Below are 20,646 nucleotides of genomic sequence, written 5' to 3'. Positions count from 1 at the left end.
TGTCTCTGTCAAGTGTGTTCTGTCCTGGCCTCTAATTCAAGTTAGGGGAAAACCTAATCCAGTATGATCACATCTAGTTCCTTATTCTCATTAATTGTGTAAAGACCCACCCTATCCTAGAATAAGGCCACATTCTGAGCTCTGGGATGAACATGAATTGGAAGAGGAAACATTTCAAACCACTATACTAGTGAATCCTAATTGCCAAGTACAATGGACATTGTCTCAGAAGCTCTTTGAAGAATGTGTTTTGGTTATTCAAATCCGAAATAGCTTTATGTTTCCTACTTATTTTTCAGATGACAGAAACATATTAAAGGAAATTTTAAATATAGAAATATTGAAAGAGAAAGCAAAAACGCCCACACAAACCTACAACTCAGAAATGGATCAAAATTCATATTTTGGAGAACATTCTGTATATACACACACACAATCACACATTTGCAAATGTACACACAATCATAAGAAAGGCATCTACGCAGAATACACCATATGTTTCAGAATCTGATTTTCCCTTTCCCACTGTGGCGTGGATGATGTGACAGGTCAATAAACATCAATAAACATGATGTGACATCAATAAACACATGATAACTCATCCTGCCCCCGATACCACCCTGGTCACACAGACCAGGTACACCTCCCACAGTCTGGGCAAGTGAGAAACATATAGATCACTGATGTTTTCTGACAGGACAGAGCGATAGTAAAAACAGGAGCATAATAATTTGTACCACTAGAGAGGTGAAAAGCGCCACAGGAAAGCAAAGAGCAGTAAAAGGAAAATGATGGAGAATACTGAGGGCAATGGTTGTGATTTGAAATGTCATATCTTTGGGAAATGTAGGAAGTGGAAGACTTCAATCTAGCAATCATCTATAATGACCATATAATATTCCCTTGATTATATCTACCACAGTATGCCTACACAGGCCATGTTGGCAAACATTTATTAATTTGTAGCTGTCTATAAGAATACATTTCTCACATACCACTTATAAGTGTTTGTGAAATAAATACTTTAGAAAGAATTTTAGCCTCTGAATCCAAGACAGTAGGTTTTAAATTATAAAACCTACTATCTCCCTACTCTCCTAAATGACTATTGTTTTACATGTTCAAAAGTACATATATAGGAGGTTAAGGATTTGCTCTCTTTTTTTTTTTTTTTTTTTGGGTCCGGTGGTGGGGCCTGAACTCTGGGCCTGGGCGCTGTCCCTCAGCTCTTCAGCTCAAGGCTAGCACTCTACCACTTGAGCCACAGCACCACTTCCGGCTTTTTTCTTTTTGCTTATGTGGTGCTGAGGAATCGAACCCAGGGCCTCAGGCATGCAAGGCAAGCGCTCTACCACTGAGCTATCTTCCCAGCCCAGGATTTGCTCTCTTACAAGTGGAGCTGTACTCAAGTGGTAAGAGCCTTGAGTGAAAAAGCTGAAGGACCGAGGTGAGGCTCTTAAGTTGAAGCTTCATTACTGGCAAAGATATATATGTATATGTATATATATATATATGTATATATATATATATATATATATATATATTTACTTTCCTTCCTAGCACCCATCAAAAACTGCATGTGTTGTTTATTTTCAACTTCATCATTCTCAGGGTAAAAATGTTATTTTATTTATATTACTTGTACTTTTTACATGGTTGACCAATTTTTCATATGGTTTCTAGCTGTGTGTTATTTCTCAGATACTCCTCATTCACACCCATGAACTATTTACTATTTGTGTATTGGACTATTTATTGCTTTTTTGTGTGTGCCAGTCCTAGAACTTAACACAGGACCTTGGTGCTGTCTCTGAGATTTTTTTACCCACAGCTTGAACCACAGCTCCACTCCTGGCTTTTTGGTGGTCCCTGTCTGGGCCATGATTCTAAGATACCAGCCTCCTGAGTAATTAGGCACCTAGCTTATATATATTGCTTTTAAAAGCGAGGGACAGCTGGGCACCAGTGGCTCACGCCTGTAATCCTAACTACTCAGGAGGCTGAGAGCTGAGGATTGCGGTTCAAAGCCAGCCCGGGCAGGAAAGTCCGTGAAAGTCTTATCTCCAATAAACCACTGGAAAACTGGAAGTGGTGCTGTGGCTCAAGCAGTAGAGCGCTCACCTTGAGCTGAAGAACTCAGGGACAGCACTCAGGCCCAGAGTTCAAGCCCCATGACTGACAAAAAAAAAAAAGTGAGGGACATGGACTCAGTTAGTGTGCCTTTGTCTTCTTGCTTGTCTGTTTATCTGTTTTCCTGTTTGTTTACCTGTTTGCTTATTCAGTAAAGCTCTGCTTTGTCTTCTCAACAAAAAGGGGGGCTGGGAATGTAGCTTAGTGGTAGAGTGCTTGCCTAGCTTGCATGAAGTCATGGGTTCAATTCCTCAGTACCACATAAGCAGAAAAAGCTGGAAGTGATGCTATGGCTCAAGTGGTAGAGTGCTAGTCTTGAGCAAAAGAAGCTAAGGGACAGTGCCAAGGCCTTGAGTTCAAGCCCCAGGACTGGCAAACAAAGGAGGGGTGGAGGAGGACATAGATGTTACACATGGCAAACATAATTTTTCAATTGGTCTTCCTTTTTTTATAGACATTTAAATTTTTACATTGTCAAAAATATGTCTTTTAAAATAGTTTCTAGGTTTCTATTGTGACTTTTAAAAAATGGCTCTCTCCACTCTTGGAGAATTACTTTGAAAATTCATCTTCTATATCTACTTCTGAAGCCTTTCCATGTTGCATTGAAGTCCTCGATCTGTGTGGAAATTATTGTCACATACAGAAGGGGCTCTCTATCTCTCCCCAGTGGCCATTACTTCCCATGGCAGGCACGGAGGGACGCCCCAGCCTGCCGCCTTGGCACTGGCCCCCAGCTCTGCCCACACAGCACCTGCCAGCCCCCATGCCTCTTCTCACCGCTCCCCAGCCCCTTCCCCAGCTTCTTGATGTCGCTGTTTTCCAGGATCTATATTCTATTCTCCATTCAGGGGTATGGAATTCTACATTTGTTCTTTTGTATCTGGCTTATTTCGCATCCTAGTGTCTTCAAGGTTTATCCACGTTCTAGCATGTGTGAGGATCCCCCTCCTCTTTAAGGCTGAATGCTGTTCAGTTATATGAATGGATGACAGTGTATTTCTGCACTCTTCTACTGGTGGGAAATACAGTCATGTCCACCTTTCCACTAAAGGCTGCCATGAACACTGTGTGCAAGTGTTTGCTTCCAGTGTTTAGGTTTATGCCAAGAGGTGGGCTTGTCAGAGCTCATGATTTTTTTTGGTTTGAGGGGTGTGTGTGTGTGTGTGTGTGTGTGTGTGTGTGTGTGTGTGTGTGTGTGTGTGTGTGTGTGTGTGTGTGTGTGTGTGTGTGTGCAGGAAAGCTGGGCTCTCTTTGCTTGGTTTTCAAAGAGACTAAAGGGGCACATGCATTTACATTCTCTCCAGTCATCAAACGCAAATACTCAATTCTTCCAAATGCTAGTTCTTACAAACACAAATGCGAGCTGTGCATCTCACTTCCTTTTGCATCTCTCCACTCTCTCATAACCACTCTCCCTGATGGTTCACTCATATCTACCTAATGATATCATGTATTTCTGCCCATAAAATTAGAGATAAGGCTTGATTTGATAACAGAAGGAACATGTGTATTGATCCAAACAGCTATTTGGAGGTTTTTCCTTGCTTCTATAAATAGGTGGCAGGTCTTCAACACAGCTCACGACCCAGGCTCCTTCCCTCCTGACTCCCGCATCCCTCCCCACCCATAGCTCAGGACCCAGGTTCCTTCTCCCTGACTCCTGCATCCCCTACAGAAGGGTGAAAGACAGGAGAGGGGGCAGAGCCGCTGTGGAAGACCTTAAGAAAGGGACACCTTTCTGTAGACCGGCCAGCACTCAGCCTCCGTGGCCACCCTGACTGACAGCAGACAAATAGCAGGGTCCTGTGACACAGAAACACAAGCAATGACATGAACACGGCAACATGAACATGACAACATAACGTGAGCGAAACAGGCAGAATTCCCTCTCTGGGATTTCAGCTTACGTCGACCAATTAGAACTGAAGGGAAGAGCAATGAACAGGAGGTTTCGTTGATTTGGGGTTGCTAACGTTCGATTCTTTTCCATTAGTCACGGCACGGTTTTCCCAGGTCTTATTCTTGGGAGCAAACATGTTGGCCTTGAACTTGGTGATGTAATGAGCAGTGGCTGAACCCAGGAACTGTTGAGTCACACACATGCTTGTGTGTGTATGTGTATGCGCACACGTGCACACACACACACACACACACACACACACACACACACACACACACACACACACACCCTCTCTCTGATGTTGGCATCATTTGACATAACCTGCTTATCTTTATGTAGCTGTCTAGAACCCTACTGGTAGTAGCCTGCTTTGGTCATAAGGGGCTTCAGGTCTTTAGTAAACCTTGTGGTGGAGAAGGCTAGAGTAGTCAATCTGACAAACCCTCTTCTTCCACCTCAGGACTGGGCGGGGCCCAGGGCCTGGGGTGGCTGCCCAGTCGGCCTACCAGCAATCAAGACCATAATATGCTCCAGGCCTCCTGGGCGACACAGCCTTTCCAGCTGGCAGAGCTCCATCCAGTCATTATTCCACATGGAATCCTATTTAGACACCATGCAAAGCAAAATTAGCAGCAAGCAGTCAGATACGGTCATTTAGGACCAAAAGCATGCCCGCAGGGAAGGCTGCTGGTAAAAAGGGGAGGAGCCCTCCACCCTCATCCCCATCCCTCCTCCACCCCTCTCCTGGCGGCCTCTCTTCCACCCCCACCCAGGCAGCTGTTTTAAGAGGTAAAATGAGCATATTTCCTCATTTACAATTGAAGGGCCATTGAGAGCAATGATGTAAAAGTCAAAGCTATCAAAGCACACAGCAGGCTCCCGGGTCCCTTGCTCGCTCTTCCTTGGACTGAAAACATCAAAACAGGTTTATGCAATCAATCTGCAAGAGAACTAAGCAGCTCCAGGCAAAGCTGGTCCACACATTAAGATGGCACCACTCCAGTCCCATCCCCGGCTACTTCCTTACGCCCACCAGATCTCAATTCTCCTTTAACCATGGAAAAAGCATCATTCCTGAAGAGGCAACACAGCTACCAAGGCCCAGAATGAAAGCCCGGAGGGGGACATGGCTTATAAAACTTTTAGAGGCTCTGAAATTATTGGCTACACAAATAATTTTATACAGCGGTTGACACGCATGTAACAGCAGGTTCCAAAATCGCCTGCCCTCAGAATCAGACTTTTTCCTAATACATCATTAGCTAATACATTCTACATGAGGACCACCAGAAAGAAAATAACCGCACTCCAAACTACAGATGCTAAATGCTGAGGCAGAAACCCAACCAAATGTGTGAATACACACACGGGGGAGAGAGAGAGGGAACATTTCTCCACACTTCTTTTATAACCTTGGCATTGAGTCAAACCACGAGAGTACAGCACATGCATACTAACAATAAGCAAGAACACTTTCTAAGCTCTGTAACTTGACCAGAGAGGGAAGTTCTGGCTCAAAATTCTTGCTCTAAAATAGAACAATAAGGAAATAATTTATTATAATCGGATCTGAGTCACGTGTCTCTTGCAGACACGGCTGTGGGTTTGCTTAACCTTACAACAATGGTGATTGTGTGTGGAGAGAGGGGCAGGTAGTGAGCAATCGGAGGCTCAGCGGGTTTGAATGCCAGGGTCTAACCAAACTTGATGACTTCAATAACAAGCGTCTATGATCTCACAGTCCTGACGGGAGGCTGGAAGCCGGGTTGGGGTGCCAGCCGGGTTGGGGTGCCAGCAGGGCTGGTTTCTGGCCAGCCTGCCCTTGTCGATGGAGCTTTGTCAGCGTGCCCATGTAAGGCCTCCTCTCCTGCACATCCTCGCCGTCTCTTCCCCGACGCATAAGGACACAGGACTGTTACATTAGGAGTCCAGCTCTTTCTACCTGTAGTCCTTTCCTTAAAGATTCCATCCTCATAGCTAAGATATGGAACCAACCAAGATGCCCCTCAGGAGATGAATGGATCAAGAAAATGTGGCACACACACACACACACACACACACACACACAAAATTCTATGCTCCATCAGAAAGAATGACATCACCCCATTCATTAGGAAATGGAAAGAGTTGGAAAAAGTTACATTAAATGAAGTAAGCCAAGCTCAAAGAAACATAGGTCCCATGGTTTCCCTTATTTGCAATAACTAGTATATGTCTGGGACAAGCAGAAAAGGTCAAAAGCTATGTACATATGACCAGATAAGATGATGTTCAGCGTAATGAACCCAAGACAGGGACACAAGTGGATTTTTCTTTCTTGTTATGGTTTTTAACGTATTTATAATGTACCATGTGATTTTTTTTGTTTCTTTGGAATGTTCCTCGCCCATGGTATAACCCCTGTTTTCACTGTATTTGATTCCAGTGCCCTGCATCTTGTATATACATTTCTCCAATTTGGGGAGGGGAAGGGAAATAACTTTTTTATAAAGTAAGAATTTAAAAAATTAAAAGATAGGGCTGGGAAGTTGGCTCAGTGGTAGAGTGCTTGCCTAACATGCATGAAGCCCTGGGTTCCATTCCTCAGTACCACATACACAGAAAAAGCTGGAAGTGGAGCTGTGACTGAATAGATAGAGCACTAGCCTTGAACAAACAGAGGCTTAGGATCAGTGCTCAGGCCCAGAGTTCAAGCCCCAGGACTGGCAAAAAATTAAATAAATAAATAAATAAGAATTTAGTGGGGCTGGGAAGGTGGCTCAGTGGTAGAGTGCTTGCCTTGCATGCCTGAGGCCCTGGGTTCGATTCCTCAGCACCACATAAGCAAAAAGAAAAAAGCCGGAAGTGGCGCTGTGGCTCAAGTGGTAGAGCACTGGCCTTGAGCTGAAGAGCTGAGGGACAGCACCCAGGCCCAGAGTTCAGGCCCCACAACCGGACCAAAAAAAAAAAAAAATTAAAAGATAAAAATAAAGATTCCATCCTCACATTACTCACAGTCGGACCTGAAGCTTCACCCCACGGTCCAGGTTCTGGGACTCACAATTCAGTTTCAGGGCCCACACTTGCTAAGCAGCAGAAGCCCACCTGTCTGAATCCCAAGATGTCTTCTGGAAAGAGCTGGCTGCCTCTCCCCGTCCTAGACGGAGGAAGAGACACCTCCCCACCCCCCCACCCCTGACAGCAGGCACAGTGGACACCACTGGCAGGGAGATGAGGGCTCTGTAAGAAGCTCCATCCTGGCGGGCCGACTGGCAGAGGACCCGGACGAGCCAGCTCACGGCACACAGAGGCCCAATGGCCCAGAGGCCCATCCCAAGCTACACTAACGCCGTTCACTACGAGGCTCGGGCAGGTCTGTTATCTGTAGAGAGACAGCATTTCATTAAGTCCTTTCTTTCTGTCTGTCTGTCTGTCTTTGAACCACCAGCTAACGTCCTGGAGGGCGACTCAATGGACCAGGACGTGGAGAGTCCGGTGGCCATTCACCAGCCAAAGCTGCCGAAGCAGGCCCGAGACGACCTCCCAAGACACATCAGCCGGGACCGGACCAAGAGGAAAATCCAAAGATACGTGAGGAAGGACGGGAAATGCAACGTCCACCACGGCAACGTGCGGGAGACCTACCGCTACCTGACCGACATCTTCACCACGCTGGTGGACCTCAAGTGGAGGTTCAACCTGCTCATCTTCGTCATGGTTTACACGGTGACGTGGCTGTTCTTTGGCATGATCTGGTGGCTCATCGCCTACATCCGCGGAGACATGGACCACATAGAAGACCCCGCGTGGACTCCCTGCGTCACCAACCTCAACGGCTTTGTCTCCGCCTTTCTGTTCTCCATCGAGACGGAAACCACCATCGGCTATGGCTACCGGGTGATCACAGATAAGTGCCCGGAGGGAATTATTCTCCTCTTAATCCAGTCTGTGCTGGGCTCCATCGTGAACGCGTTCATGGTGGGATGCATGTTTGTGAAAATATCTCAGCCCAAAAAGAGGGCAGAGACGCTGGTGTTTTCCACCCACGCGGTCATCTCCATGCGGGACGGGAAGCTGTGCCTGATGTTCCGAGTGGGGGACCTACGGAACTCCCACATCGTGGAGGCCTCCATCCGGGCCAAGCTCATCAAGTCCAAGCAGACTTCAGAGGGGGAGTTCATCCCCCTGAACCAGACGGACATCAACGTGGGCTACTACACAGGCGACGACCGGCTGTTTCTGGTGTCACCGCTGATCATTAGCCACGAAATTAACCAACAGAGTCCTTTCTGGGAGATCTCCAAAGCCCAGCTGCCTAAAGAGGAACTGGAAATTGTGGTCATCCTAGAAGGAATGGTGGAAGCCACAGGTAAGACGGCTGCTCCCTGGGTGATCTGGGATGGGGGCTCAGTCCACTGAGCCATATCATACTGAGCCTTGTTCACCATTGACCAATCACTTCTTCCATGAAATTAGATGCTTCTGTGTCCAATAAGTTCAAGTATATTCATTAAGAATACAGTGTGTATACATGTGTGTACCGGTGTGCGTGTGAACCTGTGTGCACGCTTGTGTTAATGACAGTACTGGGGCTTGGGCACTGTCCTGTAGTTTCTTCAACTCAAAGCTGGCACTCTACCACTTGAGCGACACCTCCACTTCTGGCTGTTTGGGTTGTTAATGACAGATCGTCTCATGATCTTTCCTGCCCAGGCTGACTTTGAACTGTAGTCTTCAGATCTCAGCTTCTCAAGGAGCTAGAATTATAGGTGTGAGCCACCAGTACCTGGCTCACTTCCCATTTTTAAAGCCCTTTAGAAAATATTAACAAGCATGACAAAAACTACTGCTGGGATATTTTAAATTTCCAGATATTAAGTTAAAATCCGATCTGTCTCTTAACACGTTTTTAAAATAGCTTTAAAATGTGGCTCATTGAAATGCTTACGTTATTTATTACTAAGACAAAGGGAAGAAATTAAGCCATTCCAAAGGGGGGGGGGGGGAATGGGCCTGAAAAACAGTTTTAATAAAAATGTATTTTCACCCCTCTCTCAGGGTGCATTTGTTAGACACCAGAGTTAGTTTTCCTTTTGTATCCAGAGCAGTCTCTCTCTCTGCACTCTACCTGCAAGCCCTAGCAGACATTGTACCGCGGACTGAGCGACAGACACCAGCATAAAAGCAAAGGACTTGAAGAGCCACTCATCCATTCATGGCAGTCCTATTGATCTTTCTACTACTTGCACTAATCATGGCTGCGTTTGAGTGGAGGTGATCTGTTCTCTAAACAGAAAGCACTCTCTGTTTCCTCTGAAGTCTCCTCTGGCATCTTCATACAGGCTGCACCTCCCAAGAGCCAAGAACATCCTGCCCGTAATTGTCTGTAAACATCCCACACAATAGAGCCATGAGCCCTGAACCCCAGTGCTGACAGCAGTAGCTCCCAGGAAGAGTGTAAAGTAAAATGCCAGTTCATCCAGCGCTCACTGCTTTGAGCCCCGACGTGTCCCCCTTCACACACGACCTGGCTTTCTGGGTTTCTAACTCTTCACCTTGAGTTGCTGGGTTGTTTGACTGTATCTGGATATGCCCACTCAGCCCTGAGCAGGCCCGGTTCTCCATCAACCTCTTGACAATAGACGCAGTCTAGTTGCCCTGAACATCCAACTTCTGTCCCCCAGGCCCCTGCAAGAAAGCAGTCATGTCCTCTGCCACACTGTCCCAGAATTTTGTAATTTTTTTCTTTTGTCAGTCAGAGACTTGAACTCTGGGCCTGGGCGCTGTCCCTCAGCTCTTCAGCTCAAGGCAAGCGCTCTACCGCTTGAGCCACAGCACCACTTCTGGTTTTCTGCTGGTTAATTGGAGATAAGAGTCTCATGGACTTCCCTGCCCAGGCTGGCTTTGAACTTCAGTCCTCAGATCTCAGCCTCCTGAGTAGCTAGGATGAATAGCTAGCGTGAGCCACTGGCCCCTGGCTACAATACATTTTTTTCAAGTGCAGCAAATACTGAAAACATGAAACATGAGTAAAGCTTGTGCACGGTGCTCGCGAATCCAGTGCTGTCCTTCCACAGAGCACTAGGAACACAGACCGAATCTAAACAGCCCTCCACACAGCAGCCCATCTGCAGCGCCAACCACCCGTAGGCCTCTAACATAACATCCTTGAACAGAATCTTCATTAACAGGGACTGGCCTCTTACTGCTGTTCCCTAAACAGAGGCAGTGGCTCAGTTCTTCATCCACCTCTGTGCAGGGATAAGGGGTCAGTATATATTTATCCTACCCTGCACTGTGTGCTTAAAATGTGGAAAATGAGCCACAGAAATTGGCATCGGGCAGTAATTGGTCAAGACTGTGCGATGAGAAAACTCTTCCCAGCTCGAACCCACACGCCCCTCTTATTTAAAGATCTTTCCCTGTGTTTTGAACTGTAACTGTGATGAAATACTAAACTGATGCGGGTGTGAACACAGCTCTATACCTTCCGCCCAGTGTTTGTTTGTTTTGTTTTGTTTTGTTTTATGCTCTCCCCAGGCAATGGGTGGGGTAGGGAGCCAGGAGAAAAGAGAAGAAGGAAAGGAGAGAGGAGAAGAAGCGAGATGCTGGGCTGGGAAGGTGGCTCAGTGGTAGAGCGCTTGCCTTGCATGCCTGAGGCCCTGGGTTCGATTCCTCAGCACCACATAAGCAAAAAGAAAAAAGCCAGAAGTGGTGCTGTGGCTCAAGTGGTAGAGCGCTAGCCTTGAGCTGAAGAGCTGAGGGACAGCGCCCAGGCCCAGAGTTCAGGCCCCACAACCAGACCAAAAAAAAAAAAGAAGCGAGATGCTGGGAGGAGAAACAGGAGAGGAAGAAGAGGAAGGACAGGGGAGGAGAGGAGGACAAGGAGGAGATGAAGAAGGAGAAAGAGAAGAGAAAGAAAGGGAGAGAAGAGAAAGGAACGGTGATGGAAAGTAGCAGGGAAGAGAGGAAGAGGAAGGAAGAATGGAGAGAAGTAAGGAGGATGGAGAGGAAAGGGGAAGAGGAGGCAAGGAAGGAGGGGAAGAGAATAAGGAGGGAGATGTGAGAGGAAAGGAGGGGAAGGGAAGGAGGAGGGAGGGATGAGGGCAAGGGCGAGGGGGCGGGGAAGGAATTCTCTTGAAGCCAGAAATGCAGTGGCTTTCCCCGCCTCGGTGAGCACAGGGACTCTGGCACCCCCTCGTGGTATCCTGAAGTGTTGCAGCTCAGGCAGCATCAGCTGACCACTCGTGATTGCAATCCTCAGACTCCCAGGCTCCTGTTAGGACCAGAGGGACAGCTGTGGACGGATCACACCACCATTGTGTCTCTGGCCTCTGATACCTGGGGTGACCCCACTTCACATGCAGGACCCCAGCTTTGCACTCCCTCGCAGAAAACCCAGGCTGGGGGGTGGGGGGGGAGGGAGGAAAATTTGGAGTAAGCAAATTTAATTTCCACAGTCCTAATTCTCCCTGGGGCAGAAATGTCTCTCTGATGAAAGCTCGTGACCAGTGAGACTATCCAACGGGAGAGACGTCGTTTCCTTGGTAATCCGCAGTGATCCTTGCCTCTAAGTCTGGGTAGTTAAACTAGCCAACAGGAAGAATAAAAATGCTCACCTCTGTGCCTCAGAAAAGGAAATCATTCCTCATTTTATTTAAAACCAGGATACATTCTAATTTCTGAAAAAGTAGAGGAGGAGGGCTATTCTGGAAAGTTCTGGAAGAATCTGGAAACCGGACATGTCTTGTCCTTTCCTTATAATAACAGTTCGGTACAATTCCATGACTTGGTATAACTCATCCCTTAGGCTTCAGAGGGATACTTCTTTGTGAATGAAAACCACAAACGGGATTTACAGGCATTAAACAGGCTCTTGGGGAGAAGGAAAAGAATGTTTACTGTATCAAAGCCACAAGAAAAACAAATACGGGACAAAGGCATGATGAGAACTAATTCACAAGGATCTAATTATTCACGACCGTGCAGGGCTGGAAATCAGAAACCATGAAAACCAACTAAATGGCCCCCTCGACACATTGCTTCTCTCAGGCTAGACACTGACCTTGAACGTCTGGTCAGGCATCTGAATTAGCCCTGCATCCTGACTCAATACACCTCCCTGTCATGGGCAGCCCGGGCCCACAGCAACCTGGACAGGCTTTGTCTGGAGTCCTGTATGACCTCACAGAAGTCTGCCCACCTGTGTCTTGGATCTGCTGGGAGCTTACTAGAAGAGTAGAGAGATGGCCGTATTACATACAGGGCGTGTGATATGGCAACCCCACCTGCACCGTGTGGCTGACTACCGCCTCCAGTAGAACACGAGCCCCTAGGAGGGAGGAGGACAGGGGCCTAGACCTCCTTGATGTCCCCTGAAGGACAGACACACACACACACACACACACACACACACACACACACACACACACAGGACAGACCCCACATTCTCCGGATGACATCAGCCTAGTCCCGCCTAAGTCAAAGGGACAATCGAGGTGACCTCTCAAGAACTTTCCAGTCATGTGATTCTATTTTTGAAATGAATCAAACCCTGGAAAATTCTGACACCAGCCACCCAGACGCTGCGGAGTTGGCCACGTCTCCTCTGCAAATAGACTTTTAAAGGGGGCCCTTTGTGCTCCCGACACATGGGCAATCTGGAGATGGTTGATGTTTACAGAAGGCTTCGTAGCTATGTAAACAAACGTGCACAGCAGCTGTGGCGAAGGCACGTTAAAATAGTAGAGCATGCATATAGACGGGTATTTATAGAGGGCAAGTGGGCCTCGGGCGCATGGCACCCGCCCAGCGCCGGGCACACTGCCAGCCTGCTCCTCGCTGTAGCCTGCCCAGCCAGCCTCCATTTGTCACCCCCCGAGATGATGTGGCTATGACCGGCCCCAGCACTGAGCCTCAGGGACATGGAACCTTTGGGGTCCTTAACTCTTTATGAGATGTTTACAATTTAGACGGAAACCATTAACCCCTGACCACCTGCCGTTCCCTTCTCACAACTGTCACTTCAGGACCAAAGTCATCTATACCTTACTAACTTTCCCCCACATCCCAGCATTTCACCTGCACATGTCTAAGTACCTGTCTCCAAAAGATAAGTCCTTTTATAAAGTACTCTGATTCAGTTATACCAGCTAAAATAATTAACAGTGATTTCTTAAGATCCAATAGCTATTCAGTATTCAAGCTGCCAGTTACCTCATAAATGTCATCCGTTTTTGTTTGTTTGGATTTACAGTTTGCATAATTGTATGAATAAGCTCTGTTGGCCAGGAGCTGGTGACTCAATAATCAATCCTAGCTACTCAGGAAACAGAAATCTAAGGATCATGGTTCAAAGCTAGACCAAGCAGGAAAATCTGTGAGACTCTTTATCTCCAGTTAGTCACAGAAAAAGCTGGAAGTGGCTCTGTGGCTCATCCAGTAAGCAAGAGGGAGAGAGAGAGAGAGAGAGAGAGAGAGAGAGAGAGAGAGAGAGAGAGAGAGAGAGAGAGATTAAGAAAGACTTACATACTGATTTCAAAACTGAGGAAATAGAAGAAAGGAGACAGCTTCCAGATGCTTAGTGGGTGCCGCCCCGTGGTGAGCTTCTGTATCTGTGGATTCTAGCTTTGTAGATTTGGAAGGATCATAAATACTTGCACTTGGACATGGAGACTTTCTTGACATTTACTCCCTAAACCATGGAGTTCCCGCCAGAATCTACCCAGCATACACATTGCACTAGCTATTATAAGTAATCCAGAGAGGATTACATACCCATGAGCGAATGTGTGTGTGTTTATATACACATTTTATATAAGTAGTTTGAGATCCTAAGGACTGGGGTGTCTGGAGGGATTCTAGAGTTAATCCCTCTTAGATGCTAAGAGAAAAATACGTACAGACAAGGAAGCAAGTCTGACCACTCAGTGTCCTGTGCATGAGTGACAAGGGGGAGGCCAGGAAACCCCAGAGACGGGGAAAGGCAGGCTGTCCTTCACCCTGGACAAGCCCAGACAAACATGAATCCCATCCCAGAAAGCAGCTCTTCCATGAGGACAAGGAAACAGATTCCAAGACCAAGGGCCAGTGATGTGGCTCAGGTCACGTGGCCTCAGGCAGAGCAGGAAAGTGAGGGTCAAGGCTGCAGCTGGTGCTTGCAGCTCAGTGCTCTGAGTCACCAGTGCTTGTTACTCAGTGAATACTCTGTGAAGGAAAAAGGTACCCAGAAAAAGTTAACTCGTATTTAATGTGCAGACTGCTGGTGCTAATGCGCTGTCTCCTCTTCTTTCCCACCGATAATTCAAAGTCCCTTGTTTGCTTTCCCAGTGTGATCGATTCACATGAATTTTAAATGACCACATATTAAAATTAGCTGCACCCTCTAACCATTCTGGTTATTGAGCACTAAGGAGCCCCGGGGGAGAGTCTGACGCTGCCCTGCGTCTGACTTCCAGGCACCGTTTTTCCTTGCTGTAATCACACTGTCACTCTGCTCTGATAGGGAGCTTTGATTCTGCCGAGTGTGGAGGACGAGCTGGTAGAAGTTAACACTGCCGTGCTCTTGAGCTGTGTCTAGTAATAATTATTCCGCGATTACAGAGCTCAAATCTTATTTTCCCCTTTTGATACATGGCTGCTAATCCCTCTAGTGGCAAGCTACTATCATCAGATTTACCATTTTCCTTTTAAGAGCTATCACCTAAACTACCCAGACTGGGAAGCAGTTAGTGGATAAGATCTGAAAAGCTACAAACTGGGGTAAAAAATCTTCACAGTGAGATCTACCTGTAAGTCTCTGTAAGGAGACTATCTCCTTGCTCAAAATCTATCGGCTAACATCAATCCTGGTTACAGAGGGAGTAGAGCAGAAGAATCGGAGTTAGAGGCCACCCTCCATGGTAAGGGCCTATCTCAACAATAACCAGCAAAACATAGAGCTGGAGGTATGGCTCCAGTGTTAGAGTGCCAGCCTAGCAAGCATAAAGCCCTGGGTTTAAACTCGCATACTGTGAAAGAAGGAAAGAAAATGGGGGAAAGTTGGAGGGGGAAGGGAGAAGAAAGGGAGGGAAGGAAGGAGGGAGGGAGGCAAGCAGGCAGGCAAACTCCCAACCCAAGGCTCCCTTCTAAAATGTCCACCTTAATATCACCTATTCCAGTAAAGTAACTAGCTGAGTCAAATCTAACGTCAATTGCTCCCAGCTTGTAGGGACCCTGTGTTCTGGTTTGCTAATGTCCTAACCATCTGCAGCTGGGTGCAGTTAAACTCTCCCACCACAGCTTCAGGGAAATTGCAAGAGATCAAACACATGACGCTACTACTACACATTTCCCATAATCCAGAAGGCATTTAGAGTACCATAGTTTAGAAGGTATTGGGTTGCCATATATTATTATGGTTGTAAAAAAAAGTCAGAATACTCTATAAAATGACTCATTATTAAAACAGAAGTACCAGAAAAGTCCATTGTTCTCCAAATGGGCCATGCGAGGTGACTAGAATGAGACTCAGTAGGAATCAGAGATGTTACACACACAAAAAAAGGCAGTGGAGGGGCTAGGAAGTGGCTCAGCGGTAGAGCACTTGCCTTGCATGTATGAGGCCCTGGGTTCGATTCCTCCGCACCACATAAGCAGAAAAGGCCAGAAGTGGTGCTATGGCTCAACTAGTAGAGCACTAGTCTTGAGCTGGAGAGCTGAGGGACAGCGCCCAGGTCCAGGGTTTAAGCCCCATGACCAACAACAACAACAAAAAAAGGCAATGTGAGGCCAGGCACCGGTTGCTCACTCTATAATCCTAGCTATTCAAGAGGCTGATATCTGAGGATCATGGTTCAAAGCTAGCCCATGCAGTAAAGTCCATGAGATTCTTAGTTCCAATAAACTACTCAAAAAAGCTGAAAATAGAGCTGTGGCTCAAGTAGTAGAACACTAGCTAGCCTTAAGTACCAAGAGGCTCAGGGACAGAGCTGAGGCCCTGAGTTCAAACACCAGGACTGTCACACACACACACACACACACACACACACACACACACACACACACACAGAGAGAGAGAGAGAGAGATGCAATGTAGGAATCAAAACCAAAAGAAAAATCAAAAAACCACCTACAAGTGAGCTCTTAAAAAGAAAACAGCACAAGCCCGGCACTAGTGACTCATGCCTGTCATCCTGGCTACTCAGGAGGCTGAGATCTGAGGATCACAGTTCAAAGTCAGCCCGGGCAGGAAAGTCCATGAGACTCTAATCTCCAATAAACTACCAAAAAACCAGAAGTGGCACTGTGGCTCAAGTGGTAGAGCGCTTGCCTTGAGCTGAGGCGGGACAGCACTCAGGCCCAGAGTGCAAGCCCCATAACTGATGAAGAAAAGAAAAGAAACAGCTCTATTCCAGTTACAAGAAAGATGTCCATACAGAGTCTCTAATTCCTTAAACAAGCAAAGTTTAATTATTTCCTAGAGCTTTCAGTTATATGAGGCTGACAGTGTTGTCAGGGAACCTCTTCCTGACAATTTCTAACATCCAGAAGATCACGGGAAACCACGTAAAACACACACACACACACACACACACACACACACACACACACACACACACACACACACACACACACACACACACACACACACACACACACACACACACACACCAGCCAGAGCTGCCTCCTGCCCAGTGAGTGCCTCTCAGCCCCTCCCCCACATAGGAGCCTGCATACTGCCTTAATTTCTAGCAAGCTTCTTTCTCCAAAGCAATCTCTCTCACCTACTGCTCGGCTCATCAATGCCCTCCTGCCAAGCCCCAGTAGCCCCATTTACTGGCTTGATTTATGTCTCTCTGCCTCAGTTTCTTCCACTCTTAAATTGGTGTCCCCCAGGAGACCTCTGTGAATTCCATCAGAGCATCCTCTTTCAGCTCATGGACTACCTGGGCGGAAAGCAGCAAAGCTGCGCTAAGAAGGGTACCAGGCCAGGCACCAGCGACCTCGCTGCTGGTGCCGACAGCATGACAAATGACCCCTCTGAAAGTGCTCCGAACCCTCAATGTGACTGACACAAACCCGAGAGTGTCCATGCACGCGATGGTGAACACAGGTGTGGGGCGTGAGCCGGGCTGGGCCGCCTCTGCCCTGTCTCCTTCCCATGAACTCCAGATTGATGGGATCTGAATTAATGAGCATTGCTGGGGCCAGTCAGAAGGACTTCGTGTCCTATAAATAGCAGCATCCATCATAACAATGTCCGCCAGAGGTGGACATGAATTTGACCGTGCTCAGGTCTTCTGAGGCCAGTGGCAACAGGACTGATAGTTTGTATCTGGGAACAACACTTCTATGTTACCAGTTCCTCATCCACAGAGTCCTTTCAACTGTTGAGGGGTCCTCTGGTGTCCTATTTTGAAAACTCATTTTTTTAACTATTAGCTAAATAATTTTTCCCTTAGGGGTAGCTCTGCTCTAATGTACTGACCTGTTTTCACAAGGTTGAGGGACAAACAGGATTTTCTGGACAGCCAAATTCATTGTTCCCTGTTTCCAATGAAAGAATACTGAACTGGACACTGGTGGCTCATGCCTGTCATCCTAGCCACTCAGGACGCTGAATTCTGAGCATTGTTTTGAAGGCAGCACAGACAGGAAAGTCCATGAGACTCTTACTCCAATGAACTACTCAGAAAAAGCCAACTGTGGAGCTGGGGCTCATATGATAGAGTGCTGGCTAGCTTTGAACACAAAGAGGCTCAGGGATAATGCCAAGGCCCTGAGTTTGACCCCCAGGACTGGTGGAGAGAAAGAAAGAGAGAGAGAGAGGGCAGGAAAGAAGGAAGGAAGGAAGGAAGGAAGATTCCACACACTCAGATATGAAAATCCTGCACCAGGGGCCCCATGGAAGGTCAAACTCAGCATTTAGAAGGATCTTCCACTCAATTTAGAAGGACTTTCCACTCAAAAGCAGAGACCCATCGCTGCCCTTCTCCTTTGTCTTATTAGGAGCTGTGTATGACTTCCCTTTGATCCGCCAAACACCCGTAAAGATAGCTGCTCTCCCCATGTAATAAATGAGGAAGCTGGCTCTGAGGTGAGGGGCTGGGAACACAGGAACTCTGCCCAAGGGCAAGTGAAAGGCAAGGGGTAATGCTGAGATTGAGTCTTGGAGTTCCCGTAGCCCCAAAACACTTGCCTCTCCTGTCACTCCAGAGGGGAGAGCTGAGCAAGGGCTGCCCGAGGGTCTCCGGGTCTGAACTCATCCAAGCACTGACCCGGGTGATGCTCACCCTTTGGTGACCAGCCCCGCTCCACCCAGCTCACCTGGCCTGGAGAAGACAGCAGGGAAGCTCTCCCCATACCTTTTGGCATGGAGCCTCCCGGGAGCCGCCTGGGCTCCCAGCTCCACCCAGTGCCACGTCATCAGGTGACCACGGCAGAGCTCTCAGCCAACTGCATCTAAAGTGGCCCAGTGTGTTCGCCAAGCGTGACTCAAAGTTCAACCAAGCAGCCGCTGACAACCCTTTGGGGAGGAAAACTTAAGTTTAACATTGATGGGGAGAATCGATTTCCATGCTGAACTCCCTGTCAAAAAGCACTATCAGAAAAATAATATAGGCAAGGCTGGGAATGTGGCTTAGTGGTAGAGTGCTTGCCTAGCGTGCATGAAGCCCTGGGTTCGATTCCTCAGTACCACATAAACAGAAAAAGCCAGAAGTGGCGCTGTGGCTCAAATGGTAGAGTGCTCACCTTGAGCAAATGAAGCTCAAGCCCCAGGACTGGCAAAAAAGAAAAAAGAAAAGAAAAGGAAAATATACAGGCTTTGACTAGCCTAACACAATCTTGTTCAGGTTTATATTTCACTGTGAAACATTGTAGCAGAACCTTTTTTAGCAGGTGGTGGTAGTGGTGATGATAAATGAGGATGATGGTGGTGGTGAGGATGATGATGGTGGTGGGGAAGAGGACGAGGAGGAGGAAGAAGAGGAGGGGGAGGAGGAGGAGAAGGAGGAAGAGGAGAGGAGGAGGAGGAGGAGGAGGAGGAGGAGGAGGAGGAGGAGGAGGAGGAGGAGGAGGAGGAGGAGGAGGAGGAGGAAGTTGGTATAGCTAGGATTACAGGCATGAGCCACCAGCACCGAGCTTGGCAAAATCCTATGGACAGTCTCTGTCATCACAACCCACATAGCAAGGTAGCAGCCACAGGCAGGAAGTTAAAAGAGGAAAAAGTGCGCACAGCTCTGTCCCCATACCTTTTTATTCGCGAACACACTATCATTTTAATGTGACATCACATCTTCTTCATGGGGTTTTCTCAAATGTCTAAAAATGTCAAAACCATGTTGAGCTCTTTCCCGTCCCAAAGAGCCAGACACACACTGCAAACACGAGGTGTCATCTATGCCAAGGAGCGCTGGGACGGGGTGGGTCGGCCTTCCCAGCCCACATCGCACACTCTCGATCGCTGGGCAGTGTGCATGGGAGAGGAGATCAGTTGCACTTGTTTTCTTTCTGAATACAAACATAATGGGAAGCAGAGGTTTCCTGACCTTTCGGAGATCTAAAATGGAACTTCCGCTCAAAAGCAGAGATCCATGGGAAAACAGCGCTATTATTAACCTCGCCTTTTTGAGACCATGAAAAGAACATGCGAGGTTCCCCGTTAAGGAGTATTCATGCGCTCCCCCTTTTCTTTTCTCCCAGCGGTTCCCCAACTTCCCCCCAGGCAGTGGTTATTCTTAGGGTTGATTGATTTGGAGGCTGGAGGTCCTGAACGCCAAGAGCCTTTCTTCAGCTGGCACTGAAGCTAGGAGACTGACCACAGAGCCACCTTTGCAATACAGGCAGCATGTTTGGGACACAGTACAGAAAGTCATCTTTAAACATCCTTAAACAGGTACCGGTGGCTCAGGCCTGAAAATCCTAGCTACTCAGCAGACTGAGATCTGAAAATCGCTGTTCAAAGCCAGCTTGGGAAGGAAAAGCTTTGAGCCTCTGATCTCTAATAAATTACTCAGAAAAAGCCAGAAGTGGCACAGTGACTCAAGTGGTAGAACGCTAGCCTTGAGAAAAAGAGCTTCAGGGACAGCGCCCAGGCCCTGAGTTCAAGCCCCAGGACTGGCGTGCACACACACATACATACATACACACACACACACACACACACACACACACTGTCAGGGAGGGAGCACAATTTTGTAAGCTGCTCACATCCTTCATGAGCCAAGCAGAGCAATAACAGAGGGCCAGGAAGTTGTCACCATCACTAAATATCTAGTTGCCAAATCTCTTCCCTTGATGCCACCAGCACCAGGAGCAGGAGACCGGGCGGCTGCGGGCCCAGGTGGGGTGGGCCAGGCCTGTCACTCGTCACACTGTGGAAGGAAACCCCAGGTGGGTAAGAGTCACTTCCTAAGTTGCCTGTCGCCTTCTCTCCTCTGTATCTGAATATGGGAGCTTGCCATTGATAACAGCCCTCCGGGGTGGGGCAGCCACGGTCTGGGGTCCCCGTGATGGGGACCGCTGGTGACAAGGGCCACGGAGGCAGAGAGCAGGGCACTGTGGTCCAGCGCTGTCATGTTGTCTCAACAAGTATGTTCAGGAAGACTGAGAGGACAGGAGTGGCCAGGGACTGGAGTCCAAGGGGAAAGCAC

At 47.7% G+C, this 20,646-nt stretch overlaps 1 protein-coding gene and 1 long non-coding RNA gene across 5 annotated transcripts in view; one reads left to right on the top strand and one right to left on the bottom strand.

Annotated features, from left to right (window-relative positions):
• LOC138832533 (uncharacterized) overlaps positions 1–20,646 on the bottom strand; it is a 104,402-nt gene that overhangs the window by 39,010 nt on the left and 44,746 nt on the right. The gene's annotated exons all lie outside the window — the stretch shown is intronic.
• Kcnj6 (potassium inwardly rectifying channel subfamily J member 6) overlaps positions 1–20,646 on the top strand; it is a 193,471-nt gene that overhangs the window by 136,128 nt on the left and 36,697 nt on the right. For all 4 annotated transcript variants that reach the window (XM_070030675.1, XM_070030677.1, XM_070030676.1 and 1 more), the window contains exon 3: positions 7,461–8,381. In XM_070030675.1, coding sequence (XP_069886776.1) covers positions 7,461–8,381 — 921 coding nt within the window. The remainder of the gene's footprint in view (positions 1–7,460; positions 8,382–20,646) is intronic.

The sequence above is a fragment of the Dipodomys merriami genome, unplaced genomic scaffold, assembly GCF_024711535.1.
Source record: "Dipodomys merriami isolate MVZ:Mamm:240054 unplaced genomic scaffold, mDipMer1.0.p SCAF_2, whole genome shotgun sequence".
Lineage (NCBI taxonomy): Eukaryota > Metazoa > Chordata > Mammalia > Rodentia > Heteromyidae > Dipodomys > Dipodomys merriami.
The sequence above is the reverse complement of the archived record's forward strand: the minus strand, read 5'-3'. Positions and strand labels throughout refer to the sequence as shown.